This window comes from Carettochelys insculpta, chromosome 1 (assembly GCF_033958435.1).
Source record: "Carettochelys insculpta isolate YL-2023 chromosome 1, ASM3395843v1, whole genome shotgun sequence".
Classification (NCBI taxonomy): Eukaryota; Metazoa; Chordata; order Testudines; family Carettochelyidae; genus Carettochelys; species Carettochelys insculpta.
The window spans coordinates 337,441,601-337,464,347 of NC_134137.1; the positions used below are offsets into that span (position 1 = coordinate 337,441,601).

General features: G+C 42.5%; 1 protein-coding gene across 3 annotated transcripts in view; it reads right to left on the bottom strand.

Moving 5' to 3' along the window:
* Positions 1-22,747, bottom strand: part of WASL (WASP like actin nucleation promoting factor) — an 83,753-nt gene that overhangs the window by 14,113 nt on the left and 46,893 nt on the right. For 2 of the 3 annotated variants that reach the window (XM_075015285.1, XM_075015269.1), the window contains 5 exons: positions 19,961-20,129; positions 17,308-17,350; positions 16,710-16,863; positions 14,641-14,658; positions 4,613-5,133 (listed from right to left, as the gene is read on the bottom strand). In XM_075015285.1, the coding sequence (XP_074871386.1) occupies positions 4,613-5,133; positions 14,641-14,658; positions 16,710-16,863; positions 17,308-17,350; positions 19,961-20,129 (905 nt within the window). The remainder of the gene's footprint in view (positions 1-4,612; positions 5,134-14,640; positions 14,659-16,709; positions 16,864-17,307; positions 17,351-19,960; positions 20,130-22,747) is intronic. The other variant, XM_075015277.1, reaches the window with a different exon arrangement.

Consider the following 22,747-nt stretch of genomic DNA (forward strand, 5'->3'; position numbering starts at 1 on the left):
ATGAGGGAAGACTGAAAGAACTGGACTTTAGTATAGGAAAGAGAAGACTGAAAGGGAACATAACAGTTTAGAAGTACCTAAAGGAGCGTTACAAGGAGGAGGGAGAAAAATTCTTCTTCTTAGCTCCTTAGGATAAGACACGAAGCAATGGCCTTAAACTGCAGCAAGGGGGGTTCAGGTTGGACATTAGGAAAAACTTCTTAACTGTCAGAGCAGTTCAACATTTTAATAAATTCCCTAGGGAGATTGTGGAATCTCCATCATTGGAGATATGTAAGAGCAGGTTACTGAGACATCTGTCAGGGATTGTGAGGGCAGGGGACTGGACATGCCAACCTCTCAAGTTCTAAAGATTCTGCCTTCCCCCTCCCCCCTTTCAGACCCCACACCTAAATCTTCCTACACCCTTCCTCTCACCTAGACCCACATCTCCAGCTGGGCTCCTGTATCCCTGCCCAAGCAAGAACCCCCTCACCACCCACCCCCCGCAGCCCACTCCTGCACCCTCCCTCCTCCCCCCCATTCCTTGCCCTGCCCCAGCCAATTCCCAGCCCGCTCCTGCACACTCTCTCTCTATCCCACCGTAGCCTTGGCCCTCATGCAGCAAGGGATCACATCAGTGAGGTTTTTTTTGTTTTGTTTCTCACTCCTGTGTCCTTGGAGAAAGGGGTAAACTGTGAGGTGGCAAAGTTTGCAGATAAGACTAAACTGCTCAAGAGAGTTAAGATCAAAGCAGACTGAAGAACTTCAAAAGAATCTCTCAAAACTAAGTAACTGGGCAACAAAATGGCAAATGAAATTTAATGTGGATAAATGTAAAGTAATGCACGTTGGAAAAAACCTATACATACAATATGATGGGGGCTAATTTAGCTACAACTAATCAGGAAAACGTCATCGCGGATAATTCTCTGAAAACATTTATGCAGTGTGCAGCAGTAATCAAAAAAGTGAACAGGATGTTAAGAATCATTAAAAGAGGGATAGAGAATACAATGGAGCATATCTTATTGCACTTATATAAAACCATGGTAGGCCCACATCTTGAATACTGCATACAGATGTGGCCATCTTATCTCAAAAAAAGATATCAGCATGTTAAGAGACTAGGATTTTTCTGCTTAGAAAAGAGGAGATTAACATAAGAACATAAGAATGGCCATACTGGGTCAGACCAAAGGTCCATCAAGCCCAGCATCCCATCTGCCGACGGTGGCCAATGCCAGGTGCCCCAGAGAAGGAGAACAGAAGACAAGTGATTTATCTCCTGCCATCCATCTCCTGCCCTTGTTATGAAGGCTAGGGCACCATACTTTATCCCTGGCTAATAGCCATTTATGGACCTGACCTGCAAAAATTTATCAAGCTCTTTTTTAAACCCTAATAGAGTCCTGGCCTTCACAGCCTCCTCGGGCAAGGAGTTCCACAGGTTGACTGTGCGCTGTGTGAAGAAAAATTTCCTTTTATTAGTTTTGAACCTACTACCCATCAATTTCATTTGGTGTCCCCTAGTTCTTGTATTATGGGAAAAGGTAAATAATTTTTCTATATTCACTTTCTCCACACCATTCATGATTTTATATACCTCTATCATATCGCCCCTCAATCGCCTCTTTTCCAAACTGAAAAGTCCCAGTCTCTCTAGCCTCTCCCCATATGGGACCCTTTCCAAGCCCCTAATCATCTTAGTCGCCCTTTTCTGAACCTTTTCTAATGCCAATATATCTTTCTTGAGGTGAGGAGACCACATCTGCACGCAGTACTCGAGATGTGGGCGTACCATAGTTTTATATAGGGGAAGTATGATATCTTTTGTCTTATTATCGATCCCTTTTTTAATAATTCCTAACATCCTATTTGCCTTACTAACTGCCGCTGCACACTGCGTGGATGTCTTCAGAGAACTATCCACTATAACTCCAAGATCCCTTTCCTGAGCTGTCGTAGCTAAATTTGACCCCATCATGTAGTACGTGTAATTTGGGTTATTTTTTCCAACATGCATTACCTTACACTTACCCACATTAAATTTCATTTGCCATTTTGCTGCCCAATCACTCAGTTTGCTGAGATCTTTTTGTAGTTCTTCACAATCCCTTTTGGTTTTGACTGTCCTGAACAACTTGGTGTCATCTGCAAACGTTGCCACCTCACTGCTTATTTTCTAGATCATTGATGAACAAGTTGAACAGGATCGGTCCCAGGACTGACGCCTGGGGAACACCACTAGTTAACCCCCCTCCATTGTGAAAATTTACCATTTATTCCAACCCTTTGTTTTCTGTCTTTTAACCAATTCCCGATCCATGAAAGGACCTTTCCTCCTATCCCATGACCACCTAATTTACATAAAAGCCTTTGGTGTGGGACCGTGTCAAAGGCTTTCTGGAAATCTAGGTATATTATGTCCACTGGGTGCCCCTTGTCCGCATGTTTATTAACCCCTTCAAAGAATTCTAATAGATTAGACAGACACGACTTCCCTCTGCAGAAACCATGCTGACTTTTGCCCAACAATTCGTGCTCTTCTATGTGCCTTGCAATTTTACTCTTTACTAGTGTTTCTACTAATTTACCTGGTACTGATGTTAAACTTATCGGTCTATAATTGCCAGGATCTCCTCTAGAGCCTTTTTTAAATATTGGTGTTATATTGGCCGTCTTCCAGTCATTTGGTACCAAAGTGGATTTAAAGGATAGGTTACAAACCACTGTTAATAACTCCGCAATTTCACATTTGAGTTCTTTCAGAACCCTTGGGTGAATGCCATCTGGTCCTGGAGACTTGTTACTATTCAGCTTATCAATTAATTCCAAAACCTCCTCTAACGTCACTTCAATCTGAGTGAGTTCCTCAGATTTGTCGCCTAAAAAGGCTGGCTCAGATTTAGGAACCTCTGTAACATCTTCAGCCGTGAAGACTGAAGCAAAGAAATCATTTAATCGCTCCGCAATGGCACTGTCTTCCTTGATCGCTCCTTTTATATCTTTATCATCCAAGGGCCCCACTGCTTTTTTAGCAGGCTTCCTGCTTCTAATGTATTTAAAAAACATTTTACTATTGTTTTTTGAATTTTTGGCTAGCTGTTCCTCAAACTCTTTTTTGGCTTTTCTTACTACATTATGACACTTAATTTGGGAGTGTTTATGTTCCTTTCTATTTTCCTCACTAGGATTTGACTTCCACTTTTTAAAAGCTGCCCTTTTCTCTCTCACTGCCTTTTTAACATGGCTGTTTAGCCATGGTGGTTCTTTGTTAGGTCTCTTACTGTGTTTTTTTATTTGGGGTATACATTTAAGTTGGGCCTCTAGTATGGTGTCTTTAAACAGTTTCCATGCAGCTTCCAGGGATTTTAGTTTAATTACTCTACCTTTTAGTTTCTGTTTAACTAGCTTCCTCATTTTAGTGTAATTCCCCTTTTTGAAATTAAATGCCAGAGTGTTTGACCGCTGCGGTGTTCTTCCCAACACAGGAATATTAAAAGTTATTATATTGTGGTCACTTTTTCCAAGCGGTCCAGTAACAGTTACCTCTTGGACCAGATCCTGCGTTCCAGTCAAGACTAGATCGAGAATCGACTCTCCCCTTGTGGGTTCCTGTACTAGCTGCTCCAAGAGGGGAATACGCTAGAGGTATATAAAACGGAGTGGTGTGGAGAAAGCGAACAAGGAAAAAAATATTTACTTGTTTCCATAATATAAGAACTAGGGAACACCAAATGAAATTAATGGGAATCAGGTTTAACACAAATAAAAGGAAGTTCTTCTCCACACAGCGCACAGTAAAAATGTGGAACTCTGTGCCAGAGGAGGCTGTGAAGGATAGGACTGTAACAGGATTTAAAAAAACTAGATAAATTCATGGAGGTTAGGGCCATTAATAGCTATTAGACAGGATAGGTAAGGAATGGTGTCCCTAGCCTCTGTTTATCAGAAGCTGGAGATGAGTGGCAGGAGTTCACTCCCTCTGGGGCACCTGCTATTGGCCACTGCTGGCAGATAGGATACTGGGCTAGATAGTCCTTTCATCTGACCCAGTATGGCTGTTCTTATCTATAGGTCAGCGGCCCCTGCCCCCAAAACAGGTTCCCCATCCCTGCTATAATCAGATGTGTGACGCTGATATTAAGCCAACATTTAATTAAAAAAAAAATTTGACTATGAAGGTAAGAAGTGTAGGATTGAACACTAAAACTGTACTAAATAGTTCTATTAGAAATAAAACTTCATCTGTTTTCAAACTAAAAATCTAGAAGGAGCACTATAAGAATTATTCAGTTATTACTGAAAAAAAAATTTGATTTGATTTAAAATGAATGTAAAAATTCTCTGAAGAACACAACCAAACACCACACCAGAGTTTTGTAGCCAAACCATCCCTTAAGGATTTCAAAGGTGGGCCAAAAAAGTCAACACCACCAAAAATGGAGAATCAATTTTAATCTGTGTGGCAGCAGTCATGGCATAACATTAAAGAAAGGAAGCCTCGGATTTATTGAAAAAAAAAAAAAAAACCAAACAGAAACAAACACACTTATACTCCATAAACCCCACCCAAAAAAAATTGCTATTGCTAAATTAGTTTTGGAAATTTGGAAGATGACATACATACCGACTTCAGCTGTATACCCTGTCGTATCTGGTCTAACAGCGCATCTCTTCCTGAGCAGGACACAGGTCGACTGTTCTGTTCTACTTTCTTTAACTGGGCACCTTCTCTGATTTGATCTAAGAGTGCCGCTTTGTTTCCTGTGGGAACTGGCAATTGGTGATCAACCTCTGAAGTGAAGCCAGGTGGAGGAGGAGGACCAGGAGGGGGAGGAGGTGGTGGAGGTGGTGGTGGCACACCTGACCCACTTGCTGGTGGTGGAGGCGGTGGAGGTGGGCCAGATGGTGCAGATGAGGAGTGCAACGGAGGTGGAGGAGGATATATCCTATTTGGAGGAGGAGGAGGCACTGCTGCACCTGGTCTAGATGGAGGAGGGGGTGGAGGTGCTGCTGTGGGAGCTCGTGAAGGAGGAGGAGGTGGAGCTCCTCTTCCCCTTGCAGGAGGAGGTGGTGGCCCTGAGCTATGTGGAGGTGGTGGCGGTGGAGGTGGTGGTCCTCCTCTGGATGGTGGTGGGGGTGGTGGAGCTGAAACAAAGCACAAGGTAAACACCTAGTTAGATACCACACAAAACTATTATTCCAAGTCATTTCATCTGAGATGCACATGAAGAAGTAATGTGCAACAATGACAGACCATCTCTGCCATGTCTTTTGCAAGAATCTCTGTGCATGTACATATTTTACTAGTCCCGATCTTGGCATGCTGAAAATAGCGTTCACATGTCATCTTCCTCAGGTATTTTATGAGAGCTGACACAGTAAATGCTATCAGTCCTGCGCCATGATTGTAAACAAACCAAAGAGCCATAAACTGTAAGAGGGTCCTGACGAATGCTCTCTCATCACTGGGTAACTTCCCTGAATATCCATTCTACTTTTTTTTGTAGTAAAAATAATTCAAGAAGTTCACATTAAGCTTTGCAAGATCATCTCCTCAGATACCAAGCATGATTTCAGGACTATTTTGTTTTTATTAAAAGTTAAGGGTGAGGAAATACTAGTAAGTGGAAATCTGATCTTTACTATACAAATGGAGAGCATGGTGTAGTCCCGAATTACAGAAATCAGTATTTTTAAACACATAGGAAAGTTTTACAGAATTACCAACACACCAACATTACTTTCTCACTAGAACATGATGGAACACAATATTCCATGCACAGTTATGTTGTTGTGTAGGTCACCAGCAAACAACTGCAATCTTAAGAATTAACCCTCAACAACAGATTAAACCAAGCTTGCCTTGATTAAACAGTGCTGCAGATTTAGTACCTTAAGTTACAGGAAACATTTCTTGTTTTTCAGTTTCAATTACTGTGGCAGTTGGGATTGTGTACCTGAGTGTGTTGGAACCTTGTTCGATCCCTTGTACAACTTACTCAGGAAGACCAGACAAGGTATACAGGGAGGTGGTGTTGCCTTATACATTAAAATGTGCACACCTGAACTGAGATGGATGCAGGAGACAAAGATGTTGAGAGTGTCTGGGTTTGGTTAAAAGGGGTAAAAAGAAAAAAGGGTGATGTCATACTAGGGATCTATTACAGACCACATAGCCAGTTAGAAGAGATGGATGAGGCTTTTTCTAAAAAACTAACAAAATCACCCAAAACACAGGATTTAGTGCTGATGGGGGAACTTCAACTATCCTGACATATGTTGGGAAACTAACACAGTGAGGCACAGACTATCCAGAAACTTCTTGGACTGCATGGATGATTTTTTTTTTTTTTTTTAAAAAGCTTCAGAAAGTGGAAAAAGCTACTAGAAGGGAAGCAGTTCTAGATTTGATTTTAAACAAATAGGGGGAGCTCACTGAGGATTTGAATGTGGAAGGTAGCTTTGGAAAAAGTGACCATGAAATCATAGATTCATGATTTTAAGAAATAGTGAAAGGGAGAACAATGCATTTCATGAAAACAAATTTTGGTAAACTCAGAGAGCTGGTAGATAATGCCCCATGGGAAGCAGACAGAGAAAAAACTGAAGAGTTGGAAGTTTTTCAAAGGGACGTTATTAAAGGCCCAATAACAAGCTATACTGCTGCACAGGAAAGTATGGTAAAAGATGAGTATGAGCAAACAATACATGTATGCAGGGGCAAGATTAGAAAGGTCAAGACACAAAAAGAGCTTAAACTAGCTAAAGACAAAGGGTAACAGGAAGTCACTCTAGAAATATATTAGAAGCAAGAGGAAGACCAAGGATAGGGTAGACTCACTACTTAGTGAGGAGGGAGAAACAATATCAGGAAACTTGGAAATGGCAGAGGTGCTTAATGACTGCTTTGTTTTGGTCTTCCCCTAAAAGGCTGATGCAGAACTGCCCAACATGGTGCATGCCAGTGGGAAGGGCGTAGGCTCAGAGGATAAAATTAAAAAAAAAAAACAAAACCCGAACAAGTTAATTACTTGGAAAAAATTACATGTCTGGAAGTCACCAGTAGGCATCCTTCAGTCTGCATAGACTATGGATCGCATCCTTTATAGTTTCAATTGAGGACTTCATTTACGGCGTCTGTGACTATGAAGACCCACACGAGAGTGACAGTCCTTGCTGCATCACTTGCAGATGTGGTGGGTGTCTGGCAAGACCTTAGTGTGCTTTCTGTGCGCTTGCTTCTCCTCTGCTAGCTGTCTGATCCTCATCTTGACCTTCTGAAGGCCCTTGTGTAACCCCTGCCTCCACCTGCTGTGGTCGTCTGCTAGTTCTTCGCAGTTGTCCAGCTCGATGTCTACCTCTGAGGTCTCTCTTGCAGCGCAACTGGGGGCGTCCGGGAGGTCTTTTGCCAGAGGCTAGCTCACCATACAGGATGTCTTTTGGAATCTTTCCATCATTCATCCTGTGGACGTGGCCAAGCCAGCGGAGCCGACGCTGCCTGAGGAGGATGTGCATGGTTGGGATTCCAACTTGCTCGAGGATGGCTGTGTTGGTCACTCTGTCCTTCCATGATATTCCAAGGATGCGCCCGAGGCAGCGCAAGTGGAAGACGTTCAGCCTCTTTTCCTGGCAGGCATACAGGGTCCAAGTCTCACTGCTGTAAAGGAGGGTGCTGAGGATGCAGGCTCTGTAGACTTGCATTTTGGTGTGAGTGTACAGCTTGTTATTCCACACTCTCTTGCTGAGTCTGGACAGAGTTGTGGCCGCTTTTCTGATCCTCCTATTTAGCTCAGTGTCCAACGACAGGTTGTCAGTGATGGTGGACCCGAGGTAAACGAACTCGTGGACAACCTCTAACGTATAGTTGTCAGTGCTGATTGATGGGGATTCAGCAACATCCTGACCGAGTGCATTTGTCTTCTTTAGGCTGATGGTAAGCCCAAAGTCCTTGCACGCTTTGGAGAACTGATCCAGCAGTTCTTGAAGCTGGTCTTCTGTGTGAGACACCACAGCAGCATCGTCTGCGAACAGCATGTCTCTGATGAGGACTTCCCGCACCTTAGACTTAGCTTTCAGCCTTGCAAGATTAAACAGTTTCCCATCAGATCTTGTGTGCAGCAAGATGCCCTCTGTTGAAGATCCAAAGGCATGCTTCAGGAGGAGTGCGAAGAAGATCCCAAACAATGTCGGAGCAAGCACGCATCCTTGTTTGATGCTGCTCCTGATTCTGAAAGCATCCGATAATATGCCGTCATATTGGATGGTTCCTCTCATGTCTTCGTGGAACAACTAGATCATCTTGAGTAACTGTGGAGGACAGCCTATCTTGTGGAGCAGTTTGAACAGACCATCCCTGCTGACCAAGTCAAAGGCCTTGGTCAGGTCGATGAAGGCTATGTAGAGTGGCTTTCTCTGCTCCCTGCACTTCTCCTGCAGCTGCCTTAGAGAAAGGACCATGTCAACGGTAGACCTCTCTTCATGGAATCCGCACTGCAATTCGGGGTACACCCTCTCAGCAATCTTCTGGAGTCTGCCAAGGATGACGTGAGCGAACAGTTTACCAGTGACGCTTAGGAGGGAGATTCCACGGTAGTTGTTGCAGTCGCTTCTGTCTCCTTTGTTCTTATACAATGTTACAGTCGCACCTATCCTGTGGAACCTCACCCTCTTTCCAGCACAGGCACAGTAGCTCATGTAGGGGTTCCAGGAGTGTGTCCGCGGCACACTTGATTACCTCTGGTGGTATACCATCCTGGCCAGGGGCCTTTCCTGCTGCAATGCTGTCGATGGCTCTCTTCAGTTCATCCACAGTCGGTTCCTGATCCAGTTCGTCCATTATTGGTAGGAGCTCGACGGCATCGAGGGCTGCGTCTACCACAACGTTCTCGCGTGAGTACAGCTCGGAGCAGTGCTCAACCCAGCGCTCCATCTGTTTGGCTTTGTCAGCGATGACTTCACCAGATTTGGATTTCAGAGATGCCATCTTGTTCTGGGTAGGTCCTAATGCCTTCTTCATACCCTCGTACATTCCTCTGAGATTACCAAAGTCAGCATAGGTCTGGATACTGCTGCATAGCTGGAGCCAGTGGTTGTTGGCACAGTGCCTGGCTGTCTGTTGTACTGTTCTTCTGGCCTCTCTAAGTGCTTGCTGGGTACTTTGGCTCGGTGAGCGTTTGTACTCCAGGAGTGCAGCGCGCTTCTTTTCAATGACTGGAATCATCTCATCGGAGTTAGCTTCAAACCAGTCGTTCGTGTTTCTAGCTCTTCTTCCAAACACCGACAAGGCCGTGTTGTAAACTGTATCCCTCAGATGTTGCCATTTGGATGTCACATCGGAGCCCCCAAGGCCACTGTGCAGATTTTCCTGGAGGGTGTCTGAACTTTTCGGCTTTCTCCGAGTTTGCCGTCTGTCTGGCGTCAATGTGGGGCCTTCCAGCAGGTTTAGAGCGGTACAGCTTCTTGGGTCTCAGCTTGAGCATGGAGCAAACTAGCAAGTGATCTGTATCAGTCAGCACTATGATAGGTGCGTGTCACAAGGACGTTTTTGAGGTTATTACGCCTAGTGATGACCACATCTAGTTGATGCCAGTGCTTCGAGCGTGGGTGTCTCCACGACACTCTGTGCTGTGGCTTCGTTTGGAAGAATGTGTTTGTGATGCACAGATTGTGGTACGTGCACAGTTCAAGGAGACACTGTCCATTGTCATTCATTTTTCCCAAACCGAAGTGTCCTAAGCAGGAAGGCCATGAGGCCCAATCAGCTCCAACTCTTGCATTGAAGTCACCCAAGATGTACAGTTGTTCACGAGCAGGTATTTGCGCTACAGCATCAGTAAGCATGTCACAGAACTTGTCTTTTACTTCTGGTGTGGCGTACAGGGTTGGGGCATAAGGGCTGATCAGGTGGATGGGACTGGCTCCAGTTTGAAGTGTGATCTGAAGAAGTCTTTCTGATCCGCCCATGACTAATTCCACCATTTGTAGAAGGGTGTTTCTGACAGCAAAGCCAACACCATGCTCTCTGGGTTCTTCTTGGGCCTAACCTGCCAGAAAAAGGTGTAGTCCCTTTCCTTTAGAGATCCCGAATCTGCGAGTCGCGTCTCTTGCAGTGCAGCGATATCAACTCGGAGCCTCTTCAGTTCCTCGTTGATGACAGTGGTCTTGCGGGTGTCACTGATGGCCTGAAGATCTTCAGTCAAGCCGGTCAGCATGGTCCGCACATTCCAGCAACCAAGCTTAAATTGTTGATGTTTCTCATTTCTTGTTGATTTTCTTATTGGTTTGCCTGGTGCCCAAATTTCAGTCACTTGTCAGGTTCAGGAACCTTAAGCCTCACGCACCCAGCGAGGCAGGTGAACTGTGGTGGGACAGTACCCTATTGGCTAGGGGCTGCCCAGCTTGAAGAGGGCGGTGACTGTCCAATGAGATGAGAGGATCTCTCCCACCGTCGAAGGCAACCCCTGGCGCTCGTTCTCTACGCCAATCGAACAAGAGCTTATAACCGCTATCTGTTGCCTCCCGTGTTGATGCAACGCTGTTCAGCGATGCCGGAGTACCTCTCCGGGCATGAGCCTGGGCACTCATTATGGAGACTCTGGGCTGCCCAGACACCAGTGTCCCCCTCTCGGCTTTACTGATATAGTCCAAAGGAGAGGATAACCTACACGTCTGGTACCAGCTCAGCTGCAGGAGTTGCCGGGACGGTGCCAGAAGTTGACACCGAACCGCCTTCGGACTCCACTCCGGATTTTCTGTCAGGGTTTACTCCCTTAGCCTTGCTCCTTCCCAGGATAACCACATTCTCCACACCCCACTGCCTTGTGGGTTAAGGATCCCACTACTTCATACCTCCCTGTCACCACGAGTCACCATGGAAGTCACCAGGGCCTGATGAAATGCATCCTAGAATGCTCAAGGAGCTGACAGAGGAGGTTTCTGAGCTTTAGCTATCATCTTTGAAAAGTCCTGGAAGTCGGAGAGATTCCAGAAGACTGGAAAATGGACAAATATAGTGCCCATCTATAAAAAGGCAAATAAGAACAACCCAGGAAACTACAGACCAGTCAGTTCACCTTCTGTGCCAGGAAAAATAATGGAGCAAGTAAATAAGGAATTCATCTGCAAACATCTGGAAGAAAATAAAGGTGATATGTAACAGCCAGCATGGATTTGTATAGAACAAATCACGCCAGACCAACCTGATGGCTTTCTTTGATAGGATAACAAGTCTTGTGGATAAGGGAGAAGTGGTGGATGTGGTATACCTAAACTTTAGTAAGGTATTTGACACAGTCTTGCACAACCTTATCAATAAACTAAGCAAATACAACTTAAATGGGGCCACTATAGGGTGGGTGCACAACTGGCTGGATAACCATTCTCAAATTAAAAAAAAGCAGTCAAGTAGCACTTCAAAGACTAAAAATAATTTATTAGGTGATGAGCTTTCATGGGAGACACACTACTTCAGATCATAGCCTTAAAGTGGGTCTGTCCCATGAAAGCTTATCACCTAATAAATTATTTTGTTAGTCTGTATTCTATCAAAACCAAAAAGCAGTCATGTAGCATTTTAAAAAGACTACCACGTCTCTCTCTCTGTCACCATTCTCAAAGACTAGTTATTAGTGTTTCACAGTCATGCTGGAAGGACATAACAAATGGGGTTCCACAGTGATCTGTTCTGGGACTGGCTCTATTCAACATCTCCATCAACAATTTAGATACCGGCAGAGAGCACATTTAAGTTTGCAGATGATACCAAGCTGGGAGGGGTTGCAACTGCTGTGGAGGATGGGGTCATAATTCAAAATGATCTGGACAAACTGGAGAAATGGTCTGAGATAAACAGGATGAAGTTTAATAAGGACAAATGCAAAGTTCTCCACTTAGGAAGGAAAAATCAGCTTCATACATACAGAATGGGAAATGACTACCTAGGAAGGAGTACTAAGGAGATGGGTCAGTAGACCACAAGCTACAAAGAGTCAGTGTGATGCTGTTGCACGCAAAAGACATGAGAGGTCATTCTTCTGCTCTACTCTGCGCTGATTGGACCTCAATTTGAGTATTGTGTCCAGTTCTGGGCACCACATTTCAAGGAAGATGTGGAGAAATTGGAAAAGGTCTGCATAAGAGCAACAAGAATGATTAAAGATCTAGAGGACATGAGCTATGAGGGAAGATGGAAAGAACTTGTTCTTGATTAGATTAGAAAAGAGAAGACTGAAGGGAAAGGATAGCGGTTTTCAAGAACCTCCAAGAGGGTTACAAAGAAGAGGGAGAAAAATTGTTTAGGGTGGTTAAACACTGGAATAAATTACCTAGGGAGGTTTTGGAATCTCCATCACCGGAGATTTTTAAGAGCAGGTTAAATAGATACCTATTGGGGATGGTCTAGATGGTGCTTGGTCCTGATGAGAGGGCAGGCACAGAACAGGAGAGACCCAGGTGCTGCCAGTGTCTGCAACATCAGAAAACTGAAGAGGTCAGAAAAGTCTACATACACCTACAAACCATCTGTAGTACAAGGAAAGGTGCAGCAGAAAAAAAAAATCTTAAGGTCCCCGCCAACCTGAGCTGCGGCAGTTCCTTCCAAACTACACATTTGCTGATTATTTGCCATTGTGCATGTGAGTGAGATTCACAAGCCAGGAATCTGAGAAAGGCCATTATCTGTATAACCTCAGAGCACTAGTTCAGTCTGTCTGGTCTCTAGAGTCCAGATGTGGCCAATTCCCATTGCTCCAAAGAAACAGTATCAGGCCAATTACGTACTAGGGATGAGGATGAGGCTTCCTGACTCCTGTATGTGACTGCCTGATGCCCTGAAGAATAAAATTTAATTGCAGTCAAAATCACTTGGAAGAGGAATTTGAAGCAGGGGATGCAAGAGGCACTGGCACCTCCAGGAGAAGATGATGGGGCTCCCAACCATTCCTCTTGTAAGTGAAGTGAGGAACAGCACTGAAAAGGTTGTGGGTCAACAAAGTTCAACTTTCACTTCCTCTCCTCTAGAGGAGGAGGATCTCTCCTTGTCAGTACCTCTTCCTTCGGGGGGGAAAAAGGGGGGGAGGGGGGAAGGAGATTATTCAAGCCCCTGACCCACTCCTCAGCTTTAGCTTTTTGCCTCAGAAAACTATGCTGACAACATCCTGATCCTTGATATCAGGAGTCTGGGTAGTAATGAGGGAAAGCACATTGTAACAGCCTGCTCTCTCTCACTTTGGCTGCTAGAGGTCAGTCACCATCTGTAACATCTTCAGTAAAAGCTATGTATATTCTTCCAGATTACTGGAAAAATTTACAGCTTTGCCCTTCAGAATTTGTGCACCATCAGAGCTTGTTGTGGTCTACTTTCCTTGACAGAATGGGGTTAAAATATCTCTGACTTAGAGAAGAAAAGTTATGTATCATGTGCTTTACACTCAGATCTAGAGGGCAAAAACTACGCCACATCCCAAACAAAATAGTGGAACAGCCAACCTGATGACTGTAGAAGTAGGAGTTTGAGGTTTTATGAGGCTCACTTACATTCAAAGAAAGTCTGCTTTACAAATGTTACATATCACGAAGGAAGTGGCTGAATGCCTTTTGGATTTTCAAAATGTGCAACTCAGAGAGTAACCTGTTCATTCCTTCCAGGAAAACAGGTGACAGTATGACAGTAACAAAGAATGACAGTACCTCTGAGCTTCCTAAGGAAAAAAAGTGACTAAGCCAAACATTCCAAGCAAGAGATAGTTTGTATCAACCCTGATATAACAGAACCAAATTCAACTGAACATAATTCTTGTTAAAAATTAAGTTTCTTGAAGTCTTCTAGTGGAAATATCAATTCTCCAAGAGCTGGGGAGAAGAAACCCAAGACATTTCAAAGGAAGCTAAGAGCAAAAAGAACTCAAACCTCTACTAAGCATCCTGTCAGGGCTAATGTCATCTATAAGCACAGAGAATTTTGCAATAAAACACAAAGTGAAAAATTTAAGAGCGGTGGGATGAAGACTCCATTTTTCAGTAAAGAAAAAATATGCAAGGCACTTTGAAGAGCAGTCAAGATTAAATATTATCTTGGGCATTATGCATAATGGGTATAGATAAAAGCATTCTAAGTTGCCATAATTAAGGCCTTTAGGACTACTGAGCTGCTTCTAACACAAAGGAGGCACCCCGTTTTATTTGTCATGCGCGCAAACATGAAGCAGCAACTTTGTTTAACTACACCCATGCAAAGTGTTGAAACTTTAAGGTAAGGCACACACACTAAAAGTTAGCATTGTACATTATCTGCAGAACACCAAAGACAAGCAAAGAAACACCTCAAAGACTAACATGGTCAGCAGTTTTAAAATTAAACTACATTTAATATACCAAATTTTCAAAGTGCCAAACCTCTATAGTAGACGAATACAATTGGAAATGTGCAGATCCCAGGTGTTATAAAAAGTTCGAATCCACCCAAATTTCAATAGTAAACCAACACAGAAAGGTAGTTTTTTTAAATTAGATTTGTTTAGTGTCATAATTAATGTGTATTTAATTGTTAATAGATGAGTTTTTGGCCTACCACTTCTTATCCATTAAGTAAGGGTCACACATTGACAACGTACATATTTTTAGTGATACATGTTTAAATGACACCTCAATACATACCACTCCAACGTGGGGGACCTAGAGAATAAATGTAACAAGTTACCGTACTCAACCTCTAAACTGTATTTTTTCACCAAATCAAATTTACCAAGAAGACTGAAACTGCTGTAATTTTAACAGCTTTCAGTGAATTATTTGAATTTTTTTTTAAGCAGAACATCATTTTACACCATCCCACCACTATACTGACATTAAGATGTTATAAGAACAGCTATACTGGGCCAAACCAAAGGTCCATCTAGCCCAGAATCCTGACCCTTCTGGAAGTGGCCTGTGACAGGTGTTCCAGAGGGAGTGAACAGAACATAGATCAATCACCAAAAGATCCATTTTTTGTCACCCATTCCCAGCTTCTGACAAACAGGCTAGGGGCGCAATTCCTACCCATCCTGGCTAAGAGCCATTGATAGACCTATACTTTATGGATTTATCTAATTCTTTTTTGAACGGTTAAGTCCTGATCTTCACAACGTCCTCCGATGAAAAACAGCAGATAAATATGATGGCAACAAATATTTGCATGAATAAATGTAAATAGTGCTGTCCTCCAAACGGCTGTCTGGACTGAGGCAAGTCCTATTCAACAAATACATAAATGATCTGGAGAAGTGGATAAACAGCGAGGTGGCAAAATTTGCAAATGATACAAAACTACTCAGGATAGTTAAGTCCAAAGCAGAGTAAAGAGCTGCAGAAGGAATCTCATAAAACTGGATGACTGGGCAAAAAAAAGAGAGGTAAAATTCAAAGATGAGAAATACAAAGTGATGCACACTGGAAAACGTAATCCCAACTATTCATATTAAATGGCAGGGACTAAATTAGGTTTCACCACCTAAGAGAGAGATCTTGAATTACTGCGGACAGTTCTCTGAAAACATCCACTCAACATACAGTGCAATCAAAAGAAGCTAACACAATGTTGGGAATCATTGGGAAAGGAAGGATGAGAACAGCTATACTGGGTCAGACCAAAGGTCCATCTCTCCCACTATCCTGTCTTCCGACGGTGGCCAATGCCAGATGCTCCAAAGGAAGTGAACGGAACAGGTAATCACTGAAGACAGAAAACACCATATTGCCTCGATTCAAATCCATGGTGTACCCACAACTTGAATACTGCGTGCAGATGCAGTTAACCTCAACTCAAAAACCAGGAATGGTTTAAGAAAAAGCAACAAATTATGGGTATGAAATGGCTTCTGTATGGTGATAAGTGAATGACATGGAGTCTTTTCAGCTTGGAAAGGAAACAACTTACCACTATATGATTGTGAGCTACTGGTGTATAAAATGCTACTTACTCCTTTCTCATAAACACAAGAACTTGGGGCAGGAGAGGGGTCCAAATTAAATTAATAGGTGACACGTTTCAAACAAAAACAAGTACTTCTTCACACAATGCATAGGACAACCTGTGGAACTCCTTGCCAAAGGATATTGTGATAGAGAAGACTGACAGGATTCAAAAGAGAACTAGGTAAGTTCATGGAGGATGAGTGAATCAATGGCCATTAGCCAGGATGGGCAGGGAAGGCGTCCCTAGCCTCTGCATGCCAGAAGCTAGGCATGGGCAACAGGGCATAAATCAGTTGGTAAATTGCCTGTTTTGTTCATTTCCTCTGAAGCACCTGGGCCTGGCCACTGTTGGAAGACAGGATGCTGGGCTAGCCAGACCTTTGGTCTGACCAAGCATGGCCCATCTTATGGTCTCAAATACATTATTATGCTGGAAATGGCTCAAATTATGAATGAAGTTCCAACAGAAACTTACTCCAGAGATCCTTTAACTAACGAGCAATATGTCTGTTACTGAGTTAAAGGAGATAATTTTTCAGGCCCCTGTATATTGGAAGGTAGACTACTAGTAGTTTAAGTTTGCATCACACACACCTGTCACTCTTATAGTTGATATTTTGATGATGAACTTTGAACTGACATCAGCAATGGATTTTTTTCAACCATATCTTTTATACATGATTTTTTCAAGATCATACATAAAATATGCAAGGGAAAGTACTTTAAAAATCAAATAGCTCAATTGCATGAATTAGTAGCAGACAGCTCACCTTGCCTACGCAGCTCATTTTTAACAGCTTCTACTCCTCCTGTTTTTTCAATGAAATCATATATCACCTTTGATGTTTCTTTGTCTTTTAATTGAGCCTCTGAAATTCCACATAAATCAAATAGTTTTTTCAGTTCTGGGTCCAAGTTGTTCACCTGCAAATCATACATATTAGTATTATGCTTTACTGGATACTATTTTCTTGTCCGAAGTAAACAAACACATGGAAGTCTTGTTTTACATATACCTTTTTTGTGGTTAAGAATTTCATTTAGTTACAAGGAACAGCTAAACAAAAATGAGACTCAGATTTCTGTGAATTCTTTAATAGGAATAGAATTTTCTTGGTGGGAAAGAAAACATTGAGCACTAAAATTAAGGATTGACTAACATTCTACAAATATTTCCCCATCAAATCCTTTTAATATATTCCTCTGGCTACAATGTTTCAGAAGTGCATCATTCTCTAGTATCAAAATAGCCATGAACAGCATGATTTACTGTGGACTTTTAGTATTTGATGCCCTCCTTGGGCAACTTAGTCAAAAACACTGCCTTTACCCATTTGACAGATTACGGACAATACTGAATTTACTTACATCAAAACCGGTGTTTGGATCCCAACCAACATGTCCAATGTGTCTAAAAAGAAAAATTAGAAGAAATCCATTTAATCAATGTCAGACAACTGACAGTCTTGTGGTTACTATTATTAGTTTTTTGCAGTAGGAATTTTGCCCCTGTTAAAGCAATCTGTGATTAGCCATTGGTGTGAATGCACACTCAGTGTTGGTTTAAGCAAAGGTAAACTCCACTTTCTATGCCAGAGATGTGTTATCACTGGAGCTCCACCACTAGTGGGTCACAGCTGAAATCCCCAGCATAGACTAGGCCTGATGGTCTCAGAGGTGTTTTTTTTTTTTGGGTAGGAAACACAATTCAGCTTCTCTATTTTTTGGAGGAAGTGATTCTTTTATTATTTATATTGCAGTGAGACCTAGGATCCCTATTAATAGCCTGTTGTATGAGGCACTGTATAAACTACAAATTATTCCTTCCTCAAAGGATTTAAGCATGACATTTGGTGAAAGGATACCTTTTATCCATTTTTCCTCACATTTATTGAGCTCTCACTGTATTTGCTCTTGGCTGTGCCCATTCTTTCCAGACACTATTAAATAAGACCACTGTAAGGGTAGTACAACTAGTTCACTGGGAAAGCTTACCAAGCCAGTGATAGAGGATGAGGGTTCAGTAAAACAGAATTAATCAACAAAGGTATAAACTCACACTGAAGATAAAATAAGGGTAATATTTAAGGGAATTGAAAAGGATGCCTGTAGTAAATTCAGGATGTCTAAATACCCATTGCTATAATCTGACCTCGAAGCCTATTGGATAATCATAGATACACAGGACTGGAAGAGACCTTGAGAGGTCACCTAGTCCACTCCACCTTTCCTGAGCTTTTTTGTTTAACCCAGCAAGGGGTAACATAGGTTAGTGTGTGAGCAATGAGTGGCCCTTCATCTCAGTGGGCTGCAGGACTGTTGTAACCAAGACAGCCTCTTGGGTTAGGATCATTTTGCTAACTGCACTTGCATACCTAGACTCTACAGCGTGTGCTGATTGAAGAACAACCGAACTTTGGATGCAGACAGAACACAGTTCTGACAAACAAGGTTTTGTACAATTAGCACAGACCTCACTTCACATGTGCTTGCTTTGTATGTATATAGCTCCAGTAATACCGATTGGAAAAAAACTGGCAACCCTTTGCATGAGCAATGATAAAGCATTTATCGTTTGTACTACTCCCTCTGTGATGCTACCCAATTTTGCATATTTTCTTGTGAAAATAAGTGTCTGTCTCCCTTCTATACATAAGGCCAGTAAAACATCTTTCTGAGCCTGCACCAATGCAGAGCAGAGCAAAACAATCACCCCCCCCGCCCCCGCACAAGGCTTACACATGATGTTCCTGTTAAACATAGCCCAGAATGACATTTGCCTTTTGTGCAACAGAATCATCACTGCTGCCTGGTGTTCAACTTATGATCTATTAGAAGGCTCAGACTATTTTTGCAATACTGCCTAGCCAGTTATATCCCTATTTAGTATTTTGCCATGTGATTTACTTTTTTCTTCCTTAGTATTTTTCTATTGAATTTCACTTTGTTTTTTTCACATCACTTCACTTCATCAAGCTAACTGTGAATTCTAAACATGCTTAGCAACCCCTCCAGCTCAGGTTCATATGAAAATGTCATAAGTATACTTTCCATTTCATTAGTCAATATTTGTTAATTTTGTGTAATACCAGACCAAGGACAGATCCAAGGCAGACAGAGGGGCACTGAACCACTGATAACTATTCTGAGTACTTAAAAAAAGAGTTGTACCTTGCAGTAGTTTCATCTAGATCCCATTTACCTAATTTGCTTAGGGGAGTATTATGTGGGGACTGTGTCAAAAGACTCGCTAAAATAAAATTAAAACACCTTCTGTCTATTTCGCCCTCCTACACATTAGGCCAATAAACTGTCAAAAAAGGAAATTAGGATAGGCTGACATGCTTTCTTCTTGACAAATTTATGCTGGCTACTACAACTTGTCTTCTAGTTGATTATCTAGACGTCTGACTATCAAAGTTAAGCTGACTGATGTATAATTCCCCAATTGCTCTGTTCCACTTTCTAAAGAAAGCTGTGATGTTTAGCCAGTCTCCTCTCCTTTTGGACTCTCACCTGCTTTCCTTTTCCCCTCATTAATATTCTGTTAGGCTTCTAGATCACAGATAACCTTTTACGGAAGACTGAAGCAACACGGACATTACATCTTTCAGCTTTCCTTGCATTATCTGTCATTACCTCTCCTTCTCTATTAGTAAGTGGATAATGCACACTTATTTTTCAAATGGCAGAGGAATAAAAAATTCAGTTTCCTGAACTGTAATTTATCTAAAACAGGTCAAATATGAATTTTTTTGAAAAACAATGTAAGTGAAATAGAATCTAATATATTCCATGTGTAAAAAGAAAATTAGAAAAAAACCAACAGTTAAGCTATTTAAAAATATAATAAAAATATAATAAAAATAAACCAAAAAGTGTTAAGAGGCGGGTTTATTGATTAAGCAGCCAATATGACATTTAGGGCTAATTTGCCAATGACCATGTAAACAAACCAGAGTTATGTGAATGAACTGGGTTTTTCTAAGCATGAAATGAACAGTAATACAAGTGTCCTTACTGGAAGTTGCTTGGAGTTCCAATATCTGCCTTTGTTAACCTCTTCTTTTTCACTTTTCCTTTTTTCTTCTCTTTGGTATAGGACATATTGTTGACTTGTGAACTATAAAATCGATTAGTTGTAATTTCTGGATTTTTGATATCAACTGTTGCCATTGGTAGATTTGGACCTATGAGGACAGAACATGAATTTTACTACTATACGTAAGTGGGTTACACATTTAATCTACCAACAATCATTTTGTACTGCTGACACACATATCGTGCCCATTTGCTCCCCATCTCATGTGGTACTCTTCTTGAATTCTCAGCGTACGTAGCCTAGCATGCAAAAACTACAATCATTCAAGTGTACACACCAACCGAGGACGCTGACGAAGCTGAAAAAGACGTGTTTTACGACCTGTTACAAGACACCATCAGTGATGCTCCCAATCATGTCATCAAGTTACTCATGGGTGATATGAACGCGCGAATAGATAACAGAAGACTGGGATGGGAACATGTGATTGGCCCATACGGATCATCAACGCAAACGAGCGACAATGGAGAGCGCTTCCTAGTATTCTGTAGCATGAACAACATATGCATTGGAAACACCTATATTGCACACAAGAATATCCACAAGAAAACATGGCGGTCACCTGATGGTATCACTAACAATGAAATAAACTATTTCTGCATCAGCAAATGATGGCGACCAGCTTTACTAGATGTGAGAGTATACCGTGGAGCTGATGTTGGGTAAGACCACCATCTTTTGATGGCATCACTCTGTCTTCGCCTTAAAAGAAAACAAGAATGGCAAACAGCTCGGCCATATGCAGTTGAAAAGTTAAAAGACCAAGCCATAGCTGAACAGTACAAACAAACTTAGAAACCGATTTCAACAAATGCAATGTGAAGCTTCACTCAAAGACCAGTGGATGCAGTTCAAAAGAGCAGTGACTGAGATCACAGAAGAGATGATTGGTCGAAGGAGAGGCACACAAAGAACGCTGGATACAGGACAGGACCTGGCAGTTGATTGATTAACGTAAGGTTGCGAAGAGGCAAAGAGATCAGGCAAAGTCGCCAGGTGAGAAAGTGGAAGCTGTGGTGAAGTACCAGTTGCTGGATCGTAGAGTCAAGAAAAGCTGTCACGCCGACAAGAAAGAATGGCTAGAACGTAAAGGTGCTGAAGCACAAGAGGCAGCGAAGAAATGCGATACCAAGACACTATATTGTATTGTCCGGGAGTTAAACAGGAGCAAGAAGCAATAGCAGCGCTCCCATCAAAGACAAGAATGGGAAGGTCTTACTCAGCAAAGAAGAGCAAGATGCGCACTGGGTAGAACACTTCAAAGAAACACTGGGTAGAACACTTCAAAGAAACAATCAACTGAACCCAACCACAACTTACGACTTCAGTAACTTCAATCTCCCTGATGAGCTGGAAGTAGACCTAGACATGATCATGACTGAGGAAACACAGAGCGATAAAGATGCTAAAGAACAACAAGGTTGCTGGCCTAGACCACATTGCAGCTGACCTAGTGAAGTATGGTGGAAACTCCGTGGTGCAGGAACTGACAGGGCTGTTGAATGAATGTTGGAGAACAGAGTGCATCCCAGGCGAGTGGAGGAAAGGAATGATTGTCAAGTTACCAAAGAAGGGGAATGCCACTGATTGTAACAATTGGAGAGGTATCATGCTCCTTTCGGTCCCAGGTAAGGTCTTCTGCATCCTCCTACTCAGGAGGTTGCAGAGCGTGGTGGATAAAACACTGCATAAAGAGCAAGCCGAATTTCACTGCAGACGATCGTGTAGTGAACAGATCTTCACATTGCACAACATCAGAGTATTGAGTTCCAACGGCCGCTGTTAATTAACTACATCAACTGTAAAAAGGCATTTGACAGCTTTCATAAAGAATCATTATGGAACATAGTGCGAACATATGGCATCCCACAACACTACATCAACATCTTCCGAAATCTTTATCTAAATTCTAGTTGCTGCATGAGGACTGATAATGGGATGACAGATTTTTTCCCCCAACATTGACTCCGGAGTGCATCAAGGGCACGTCCTGTCTCCATTCTTTTTCCTTCTGGCAGTGGACTTCATCATGAGAAAGGCGATGAGTGATGCACATCTAGGTATCTCATGGAAAGATCAGCGTCGACTCACGGATCTGGACTTTGCAGAAGATACTGCGCTGCTAGCAGAAACGAGCGAATGCTTGCCAGGCATGACGACAAATTTGGAAGCAGAAGCTGGAAAAATTAGCCCAAGGATAAACAGTGATATAACAAAGTTGATGCGGGTTGGGAACACTCAGACAAACACACCCCTAGTGGTCGGACGCCAATCCACAGAAGTAGTACAGTGGTTCACCTATCTTGGCAGCACTCTGTCTGACGACGGAGGTGTCGAGGCAGATGTTAACTGCAGAATCGGTAAGGCATCAGTGTTCCAAAGACTGCGCCCAATTTGATCTGCACCAACAAATCGACACTGCAACAAAAGTTCAACTGTATAACACCATCGTCACGCCAGTCGCCATTTACGCTAGTGAAACATGGAAAATAACGTCAAGAGTAGTACGCAAGCTCAATGTATTCCACCAGCGTTGTTTAAGATCCTGGGTGTCACCTACTGCGATCGCGTTACCAATGAGGAGATACTACAAAGATGCAGGTCATGGGCACTGCAGGATATTGTGACAGAGCACAGAGTGCGGTTTGCTGGACACATTCTGTGTCTGCCAGATCAACTGCACCCAAAGACTGCAATGAGATGGAT